General features: G+C 39.7%; 1 protein-coding gene and 1 non-coding gene across 2 annotated transcripts; one reads left to right on the forward strand and one right to left on the reverse strand.

Annotated features, from left to right (window-relative positions):
* The first annotated feature begins 794 nt into the window (after positions 1-794).
* On the forward strand, positions 795-868 carry trnai-aau. Its single transcript has one exon. It is a non-coding gene; the product is annotated as a tRNA-Ile (tRNA).
* A 2,521-nt stretch (positions 869-3,389) lies between these two features.
* On the reverse strand, positions 3,390-10,212 carry LOC116316722 (thialysine N-epsilon-acetyltransferase-like). The gene is made up of 7 exons (XM_039609692.1): positions 9,801-10,212; positions 6,385-8,731; positions 6,071-6,122; positions 5,487-5,570; positions 4,208-4,309; positions 4,076-4,116; positions 3,390-3,906 (listed from the first exon to the last, which is right to left on the reverse strand). Exons 2-7 carry the CDS (start codon positions 6,445-6,447, stop codon positions 3,739-3,741), a joined length of 510 nt encoding a protein of 169 aa, XP_039465626.1. The 5' UTR covers positions 6,448-8,731; positions 9,801-10,212; the 3' UTR covers positions 3,390-3,738.
* Positions 10,213-10,815: the final 603 nt, after the last annotated feature.

Below are 10,815 nucleotides of genomic sequence, written 5' to 3' on the forward strand. Positions count from 1 at the left end.
AGACAGTGTACAGCTCCGCACTGCGTAGCTCCCGTTAACCTGCTGTTTCTTTGTTTTTGCAGTTTCTGCAAAAATAAATATGTTGCTCGGGACATGAGTTGGCCCATCATTTTCTACAGTGTAACGTACAATTCTTTTATTTATTTATTGCATGCCTAATAACCTGTTGTGCAAATTTGTTTTTAGGATTTGTGATTCTGTCCAGTGTTCCCCTCTGTACCTTGGTTACTTCTCAGCTAACTTTAACCTCCTAGGACCTGCCGTCCACATATGTGGACATCACATTTTTGGTTATTTTGAACAAAATACTCAATTTTGCCCTACATGGGCCTGATATCCGCTTACGAGCACATTATACTGCTACTGTTCTATCAAAATTTTAAATGAATATCCTCATTTGTGGCTCTCATTTTTCTTAAAAACAAAAATAAGGTAAAAAAAAAAAAAAAATCTGGAAATTCTTTGTTTTTACATTCATCAGGCCCCAATATGCCCAAATATCAAAGAGAAATTAAAAATGCATGTCGTGGAAGAGTTCGGGTCTTAGGAGGTTAGAGGCAGAGTGAAGGTGGTGGACACAAACGTGACTGAAAATACAAAAAATTTAAAATATACCACTTGTTTTGAAAACTTAATCACAAGGCTGAATATGAAATTGCACTAAATGTTTAAAGTTTCATAAAAATGTATTAGAAACACACCAAGCATGTAAAATATGGCAGTATCAGTACACAGTATTCGTGCAAATAAATAGTAACTATAGTTACTATAGTAACTGTATAGAATAGTAACATGGCCGGTTAGCTCAGTTGGTTAGAGCGTGGTGCTAATAACGCCAAGGTCGCGGGTTCGATCCCCGTACGGGCCAGCTACTACTTTTGGGATGCTGGATAGTGTAGTAGTAAGACTATACACCTTTGTATCGGGAGTCACAAGTTAGATTCCAGTAAGGTAAAATTTTAGGGAAGGTGGGGGTGGGCTCTGGAACAAGTATCCAGGAAGAAGGTCTGGACTTTGTCTCAGTCTGGAGTCACTCTTGGTGAGAGACAGCGGGCCGGGCTGGGTACCTTAGTATCCCTCGACGTGTATGATGGAGATTTTTTTTTCCAGTGGACAAGAGGGTTTGTTTCCTGCGCTTTTGAGTCAAGATACTGGTTATTACTGTCATCTGCACCTATGCACCAAACAACAGTTTAAAGTACCCAGTCTTCTTGGAGTCCCTGGGTGGGGTGCTTGAGGGTACTTGACCTGGGGAGACCTGGAGGGGCCTGACTGGGAGGAACGGCCTATCTGTCTTTAACCTGAGCGGTGTTCTGTTACTTGACTGTGCAAACCAGAGTTTGTCCATAACGAACACCATGTTCAAACATAAGGGTGTCCATAAGTATATGTGGCACCAGGACACCCTAGGCCGCAGGTCGATGATTATTTTTGTAATTATATCATGAGCTCTGTGGTCGGATCCCCCACAGCTGTGCCATTGACCACACCCCGCCACAGAGGCAAACTAATGAAATGAGGGCTACTTACACGGATGTGGCAAAATACTAGTGCTGTGAGATATATACAAGTGTGTGGGCAAACTAGTGCGACTATGAAAATGAGCAAAGCTATATACAAGGAAGAGGGGAAAACTCTATGAAAGACAATTAGCACTAGAAGCAGTAAACAGACACGTGACATTACGGAGTTCCAGAGTTCCGGACACAGCAACGAGAGGAGAGAAGGATCAGTGTTGAACTGTACTTTTTGACTACGAAGTAAAACCCTACCCTCCACTGGAGAGAAGGAGGGGTGAATGACGGCTGCTGCGAGTGATTCTTTAATGTATTTCTCCATAGCAGCGCGCTCTGGATGGGACAGGTTATAGAGCTGGCTTGATTACAGAGTAGCGCCTGGGAGTAGCTTGATGTCGCAATCGTAAGGTCTGTCTGTGGATTGGCAAGGTGAAGGCTTTGCTTTTGCTTAATACTTCCTGTAGTTCAAGTTGGCTATTCTCTGGCCTGCCCAGTCTAAGTGGGGATTATGTACCTCTAGCTAGGGGAAACCCAGAATCAGTGAGGCGTCCGGCGAGCGGAACATAAAAAAGGTGAGTGTTTCCCTATGATTACTTGAGGTGACGAATCTGACGAGCTCTGTCTGATGAGTTATTGATTATTTAATGCTTTGGCTGAAACGGGCAGATCTAACTCCCTGTTTAACTGTCTAGGTAACTCAGAGTCGATTAAATTCTGTTCTGCTCCAGTGAAACGGTGAAACTGGGAGCTGAAAATGGGATTTTGAGCTAATGTGTGTGCCGCCCACTCGTAACCCCGAATCTACCGGTGGGCAGAACCTTTTACTTTCTTAGGACATGAAGATATCAAGTGATCAAACTCACCGCAATAAAAGCATGCATGAGACCTGAGACAAAGATTCTTGAGGGTGCATGGAAGTTTGCCCAACCAGTCTACATGTGTTTTGTAGACTCGGAAAAGATATTCGACCGTGTACCTCTGAGTACTCTATGTGAACATGGGGTGTCACGAGTGAGGGGAGAGGGGAGTGGGAGAATAACAGACAGATTGGTTCTATGGTTGCAGTAATGTGGACGCTATACCGGTCAGCTGAGTGATAAGAGTGAAGCTCTCGATTTACTGGTTGATCTACCTCCCCACCCTCACCTATGGTCATGAGCATTGGGTAGTGACCGAAAAAACAGATCAGGCATACAAGTGGTGCAAATGAGCCAAAGTGTGGCTGGCCTCTCCTTTAGAAATAGGGTGATGAGTTCAGCCATCTGGGAGCAGATGTCAGCTGAGAGCAGAGCCACTACTGCTCTCAGCTGGCCTGGGAACCACTTTCTTAAAAAGGTGGCCAGGAAGAGGGAGGTCTGGACTTCTCTGCCTACGCTGCTGCCCCTGTGCAGCCCTGGATAAGTTAAAGAAGATGGATGGATCGTTCCTCAACTTTAAACCCTGAGTACAGCTCTATAAATTATGCAGATATTATGTTATTATTTCTTTCATCTCATCGTGTGCAGTAACCACGGATGATGGACACAGAAACAGGACTGTGTTGAGTTGTTCATACCATTCAGGTTTACATTGATTTGATGTCTGGAAGGTTCTCAATGACGTTAAATAACTCCTCTAAAAGTGTTAAACATAAGGTAGTGAGCCTGTTTTCAATATATAGAGAGTAGAAAGTAGAGATATTTGCATTACAATATACGGAGTGAAAGTAAAATATTGTCAGAAAAATACTCAAGTACAAACACCTGAAAATTCTTCTTAAGTACAATAATGAAGTATTTGATTACTTACCACCACTGGCAACCACTAAATATGGAAGACATTGTGTGAATTATGTGCCTTATTTGTAACTTAACGCAAAAAAATGATCAGGAGAAATATATGTAATTAGCTTTATTCTATGACGTTATACACTTTAATGTAAAAAACCTCTCAGGACTGGAACATCCACTGCCTGAGAGCCAAAATGTAACTGCAACTCAATTAGAAAACCTAATTTATGCCATTTATCTGTATACAGACATATCTATCATATCATAACTATATTCATTTTTAAAGGCATGTTTCACAATAAGCCTCTGTGCACAGACCTTCAGAAAGCCTATGCAGTGGTAGGGGCTTCAAGTTGTTAGGTTTTGCAAAGAGGCCACTGAGTGGTGCTCCATCCCTGGAGTGCGTGGGCTGACTTCATGGCTGCAAGGGTCACAAGGTCATGATGAACTGGTTAAAGTTGAGCCAGGTGCTTCAGCGCCTCCCCCTCGCAGCGCAGGCAGTGGTAGCCCATTGTAGCAGTGATATCGAAGCAGCCCTGGCTGAGATAAAAGTCCACAGATGGTTTGTTCCAGTCCAGGACGGTGAAGTTGAGCTGGTGGGAGCCAGCAGCCAGACCCAGCTACAGGAGAGCAAAACCAAGAGGAAATGACTGTTGAGCTGAGATGTAGCATGGAGGCTGCTTCTGTATGCTGCCTCTGAGACACTGTTTAGTACTTTTTGCTCGGAAATATTGAAAATCGCAAAATCTTCAAGGTTTATCTTCTACATTATTTGCATGTTTCACTCACCTGTGCCACCTTGCTTATTAGTGCTTTACCAACGCCTTTCCCTGAAAGACAGATCAGGTGGATTGCTTGAGATCTTTTGTAAATACAGATACACAGTGATGATGAGACATCTTCTCAGAGGCTGTACTGTACCTCTGAACTCAGGCATCACATACAAGTCCTCCATATAAATGGCTCTGCCTGACCAGGAGCTGTAAGCATGGAAATAAAGTGCATAGCCGATCTTTGTGTGGCCTGAAAGAAGAAAAAAATCAGTCTGAGTGATCTTACAGTTCACAGTTAACAGTTTCAGTATTCATGAAAACTGTAGATTTGTTTTGTTGTTTGTTCCCACTGAGTTAATGACTCTGAACATTTAGCACAATGATTATTCACAGCATAATGCTTTACTTTACACTCTAAACACATAACTATGTATCATTTCCTTTACATCGGTGAAAAAATTATACGATTTGTGGTGCTGCTCACAGTTAATGTGCAGCAAACTTTATAAATGAAACCTCGCATTTCCCAGTGGTGAGGCTGGTTAGGTCATTTTAACCACTATAACTTCTCTTTTTGGTTTTGATTACTTAGAGGCAGCAGAACATCTGGAGTCATGTTGCTAGTGCCCAGGGACACTATGCAATATATTCAGTTTTAGAATTTATATTCAGTGTTAACTGTAGCCTGGCTCAAAATGTTAATGCTGTCTTATTTTAATGAACAACACTGTCATATGCAAAACTAGGGTGGCACTAGGGGTGGAAAGAGATCATTTCAGGGTGGCACATGCCACCCCATGCCATTCCTCTCCATCCGCCCCTGCTAGTGACTTGATCAATCTAATGATTCTGAGTCCAAAACTATTTGGCTGCTAACTTCTCTGCTGATTGGCTCTGGGCAGTTCATGTATTTATTGAGTTTTTCTAGCAGCTGATGAGAGCGGAGCACAACATTGATGAGGTCCAGGACATTAGTAGCTACTTCTCAGTATAGCCTCTGATAGTTGAGGTCTGCAGGAAAAAGACCTGTGTCATGGAAGGAAAAAGCACAGCTGGGCAGCAGAGGGTATATCAGTGGTCTAATTACTACATTCTTAGGAAAAGCAGTTAGCTTTGTTATGTAAGAAGTGTTTAAGGGGGGAGACTAATCTATAATACTAAGTACTTTGACGAGAAGGCTTACAACCCTTTTTGTACCCTGTTCGGGTTTTATATTGGTTTATCAAGGCTTACAGAATAGAAAAATCGCTTGCTAGAACATGAACATAAAAAACACTAGAGAATTTAACTGTTTTCCATATTTCTTATTGTCTTTCCCTGACAAGCAACAAAGACTTTGTGCTCACGACCTAAGACCTACAGGCATAGTTAGTATCAGTGTAGTGAAAACAGTGTGTAAAAACTGAGTGTAACATGATCGCCCTCACCTTCTTTGGTTTTGTGCTGTTCTGGCACCTCAGCGATGATCCCATGAAACAACGGGTTATTGGAAAAGCCATCTTGCTCCAAGTCTGAAAAGAAATTACAGACATAAACATCCATCCATCCATCCATCCATCCATCCATTCATTCATTCATTCATTCATTCATTCTCTTTCACTTATCCTTGGCTGGAGCCTGTCCCAGCTATTATAGACAAATATAATTTTTTCCCTAATATTAAGGTGACACATTACAGAGTGTTTGCAAATGGGTGTTTTGGACAGAAGAAAGAGGTTAAGGACAGTTGGTGGTGGAATGAAGAAGTGCAAGAAAGTGTTGAAAGAGGCTAGAAAAGAAGATTAGGGTGAAGAGAGTGTGTTGGAAAGATGGAAGGAACAGTTTGAGGAACTGATGAATGAAGAAAATGAGAGAGAGGAGGACGGGTGGAGGACTGCTGGTCTGCAGCTATGAAGAGGATGGCTCTGAACCTCTATTGGGATATCACCTTGGATTTAATATGTTTATGAAGAGTATAAAATAATACATTTACAGTTAAGGCAAAAACTTGAGACATCACTACATACACTACCTTTCTGGGTCACTTTCACATGCTCTGCCAGGTTTTCATACTCTGCCAGTTCCTGGAGAAAATCATAAATAGCATCAGCTGCCATCATTTATTAGGACATGCTAACATCACTGTTCCTCAGCCAACAGTAAAAACATTATTTACAGGCAGTTTATTAGCCTGTTTGCACTGAAACTGTAGAGCAGGGTGAGCACAGTTCACCCAATAATATCTCACTAATCTAATGATAACAGCAATATTGTGGTTTTGAATATTCTAATATTCTGAATCACACACACAGCTGGATTGCATGAGAGTCCCACATATCAGCCCACCATGATCATCCGCGCGATGTCTTTGCAGTCGTCCAGATTTGCCGCGCGGAGGGAGAAAGCCATGTCGAGTGGATGTGATGAGGTTTTGTTCCAGTCTGTTAGAGGACGGACTGTGAGAAGTAGACGAGCTCGAAATTATTGACACTTTAAGCCTTTGCTCCTCTGAGTCCAGTGTGTTACTTCAGTTTCAACAAACAGCAGACATGTCCTGGAACCACTTTACCCTGCTCCTCCTGCTCTGCAGCTGGATACACTCATGTAGGCTGGAGTGTGTGCCACTGAAAAATCTGATATTGATCCAACAACATGCAAATACAGGACCAGACAGAGAGAAGTGTGCCATGACTGATAAAGCGAATGCATCATCAGAACGCTTTATATAACCTACTTCCATACTACTCTCAGCAGTGTCCCTGAGTGAATTTTAAACTGACTTTGAAAGAATGGGAGAGCAGATCAGAATTATAAAGGGATATTTTAACAAAGGGCATTCACTTGGGGCTTCATGCTATGGAAAATGAATAAATACTTAACCTAATAAAGAATATCTCACTGCTGAGAGCAAACCTGGAACACAAAATAAGGTCAGTTCATTCAGCTGTACATTCTCATTTTTTCGGAAAATCAAATATTATATTTCCCTCTGGTTTTCATTCTGAAAAGTTTTTTTTTACGCTAATAAATCTAATTAAGCTTCTAAACATTACACGTTTTCAACTATTTTTTCAACAAGGCATTTTCTTTTTATTTCCATTTTGCATATGATCGAAGACTTTTGAAAATAATAAAAAGGGTAAATTTGCAGGGTCGTTAGAACAAACTGTTAAGTTGAGTGAATGTCCCACTCTGCATCTGTTGAAAAAAACAAACTATAAAGTGCTAAATAATAAATGTGCTAAAGTGATAAATGTGCTATATTAAGATAACTGTAATCCCAGAAGTCAAAGTGGTCTTGATGAAGAGTTATATTAACCAGGCTTCAGTGTTTTTTAAAACTGATATGAATATAATTTGTTTCCTCACTGACTCCAGAAGAGAAAGAAGTGTATTTGAAATGTCAGACATATGTTGAATACAAAAACAAATTAAATTCACTGATGTGTGCTGGTTAATAATCATCTGATGTGTTGCCTTGTTTTTGTTATCTTAATACACATCTGTTGAACTCATCCACAAACAAATGTTTGAAATTTAACTGATTCTTTGGTATCCATCCAAAATTCGACAGTCCAGTCAAGACGGGCAGGCCAAAGTCCAGCTTGTTATTAACTCCTTTCACTCCAAGCAACTGGAGACCAAAGGTAGTGACTGCTGTCACAGTTCCAGGTGATCCAGAAACTGGTCAAGCAAATAACCTGTTATATCAGTTAATACAAATACACAGTACACAGCAGTATGGTGGTAATTTTTATCTCTGCTCTGAAACACAAAATAATAACCAGTCAAAGATCCCTCTTTTTTAAAAAAACAACCAAAGTTTGACACACAAGTTTAGGTAAAGAAGCATCATTATATAAAAAATAAAATATAATTTTAGTCTAACAGTAAGGGATTTGTTTCATAGAGATGGACTTTGACCACCAAACATTGAGCCACTCTACCATGATAACAAGTGCTGACATCTCCTGACTAGAGGTGATAAATATTTTTTTTTTAATTTTTGTAACTTTATGTAGCCAAAGGACTTAACTCATCTCCTTTATTTACCATTAGAGTGCAAATTAAACAGTTCTTTACGTGGTGAGGAGGATGAACTTGTTTCAAGAATTTAAAGAGTTTAAAGTTTTACTGCTGCCAATGCTGAAAGTGTCACTGGCTCATCACACTGTGTGCTATCCGCCTAGCTGAACTGGTTTAAAAGTAGCATTGCAACTGCTTATTTATAGAAACTACAATTCATAATATAGTATCAAAACAAAAACTGTAGAAATTGGATTTTGTGTTGTCATCTTCAGTGCTGGGGGATGAGTACAACACATTCTCTCAGGTCTCCGTCTTAAAAACTTTTCTCCCGTCACCACTGAGCAGACGTTTCCTCACAGACTCATTGGAGGACTTCTTCTGTGCTTTTACCATTTAGGTTGAGGATTCGTTGTCATGCTAAAATTACTCCTCAGTGGCGCTTGAGCAACCTGCGCTTGGGGTCACTGAGATGTTGTTCTGCTGTGTTGTCAAAATTAAAAGTTAGACAGCTCTTCCCTGCTCCGGGTTTTATCACCTTTCTCAGGTAGCCCTCCTCCTCTCAGTCTTAGAGTTACAGTTACGAGGGACCCGTGTCGGATATTATAGTCACTGAGACAGTGACCATCCATCAGCTCCCTGCCTTCATAAATAATTCTCTGTTGATCTGAAACAGACATAAACTAAAAGTTAAAATCAGGCACCAACCGTCAAGAAAGGCTAATAATTTCTAAAAACTGAAAATACTTTTTCATTTACAATTTGTAAAAAAAAACCAAAAACTAAAAAAACCCCCAAAACATCAAAAAGCAAACAAAAAATATCTACTTACAATTATGTGATTTGTGTATGGCTTTTTTTTTTTGTACACCTTGCATAAAGATTAAGGAAAAGTTGTATCTGGTGTTTGCCCAGAGGCCCGTACTACGAAGCACGATTTCATCTTATCCACATAACTTTCAATGCTATAAAGCTCAGTCGCTTCTCGGATTGCCATGGTAACCATGGTTACCATGCCAGGGTTTTGCTGTGAATGGTTAGATCAGCAGGTATGAAATCACTGCCCGGTGACCAATCAGATCTCTGGAAAACTCCATCACCATTCCTGGAAGATCTTTTCTTTTATCATATATCCTGAGCTGAATCAGCTCAGGATATATGATGAAAACTGATGATTCATAAGGAAAGAGAAAATGCAATGACTTTAGTCTCTACTGATTTCACCTAAGTTGCAAATGATCCCTAAAGCACTGCCACATGTTAAATGAGAATATTGTGGGGTCTGTTGATAATTATATTCAAAGTTATATATAATGGATATGACTTAAGTATAATATCTCAGCTCAAGAATGATCAAGAGTATGAAGTTTGTTAATAACAACTTGCATATGTAATTCCTGAAATATATAAATACGCCTGTATAGACCTGCGTGCTGTAAAGAACAAGAAATACATAACAGGTTATTTATTTTAATACAGGAAAATCCGAAATATAAATACATCTCAAATTTACAAGTGCAACTAAACGCACCACGCAAACCTACTGAACCGTGCAAACTGATTAGAGCAGACTGTGTGACAGCAGGGCGCTTTCGCATAAAAAAAATCATGTAACACCTGAAGGAGTGGGCAGATGGCAGTTTTTCTAACACTATGTGTAAGGCAGTAATCAGTAACTGTTGAATGACCGTTTCAGTCACAATCATGCAGTGTATTAACAGCGATTTGAGGCCTACCGGGAGGAACTCCGTCTTTCTCCTTTATTCGAAGCTTTAAACTCTCAACAGTATCAGTGTCCTCCACTTCAAGCTCAAATCTCCATCCCTTTTCCGTTCTCACGGTAACCGTGAACCTCATTTTCGCGACGCTTCTTTCAGACCTTGTACTTTAAGTTTCCAATAATGGAAACTATCGCTCGAGTGGCCAGGTGTACAAAATTTGACGCGCTTCTTCTTCTGTTTTTTTAAATTAAACTTTTAGGCGTATTACCGCCACCTTCTAGAGTGGCGTATGGATCAGAAGCTACAGTACCGCTATTATATTCTTTCTGAAATTTCTGTTTCTTTCACAAATTGTCATGATCGGAGGCAATAAGACGCAGCGTTCTCAAGCACAAACCGCTTTTATTGAGTTGTAGCAGCAGCGTACGTGCCTACATCAATTCCGGAAGCAAACATATATAAAACAGTATTCTAGCGACCTCTAGTGGCTGCCCCCATGGTAGCCTTACTAGAACAACATAAACAGATTTCACAACACAAATTTAAAAATAACAAAAACTATAAACATTGAGAAATTATTCTTGTTCTTCAGAAGATTTCTGACTAATAAGTATTTATTAGTCAGAAATCTTTAATATATATAAGAATATAGCATATATATGAATATGTGCTCCATTTCTGTGCAATAATCACAATAATCTGTTGCACATTTGTTAATTATTCTTTCCATTTATTTGGTAGTTTTCCTTCTTCCCACATCTTGTTATATACTCTATCAATATTTCCTAACTAACAATAACTGATTTGATCTGTACCATGGATGTTTTTTTCCAGATTTCTTTAATGCCTTTTTTAATTCAAAAAAGAAAAATTTACATAAATTACATCCTCATTATTTTCTTAATCATGAAGTATTTTGATATTACTCTTTAATATTGTTTCCCATCCTCTTTTTTCTTTATCATAAAGGTTGTCTGTACTATTCACCTTTGCAAATGATTTTGCTAATAATTCAGATTTATTTATCTAT

The sequence above is a fragment of the Oreochromis aureus genome, linkage group 3 (assembly GCF_013358895.1).
Source record: "Oreochromis aureus strain Israel breed Guangdong linkage group 3, ZZ_aureus, whole genome shotgun sequence".
NCBI classification, from domain to species: Eukaryota; Metazoa; Chordata; class Actinopteri; order Cichliformes; family Cichlidae; genus Oreochromis; species Oreochromis aureus.

Coding starts and splice junctions, on each gene's coding strand:
- LOC116316722 (XM_039609692.1), bottom strand. CDS start 6,447: ATGGCTTTCTCCCTCCGCGCGGCAAATCTGGACGACTGCAAAGACATC. Junction 4,310..5,486: donor ACAGCACAAAACCAAAGAAG/GTGAGGGCGATC, acceptor TTCTTCTTTCAG/GCCACACAAAGATCGGCTAT. Junction 4,117..4,207: donor TGTGATGCCTGAGTTCAGAG/GTACAGTACAGC, acceptor TCTGTCTTTCAG/GGAAAGGCGTTGGTAAAGCA.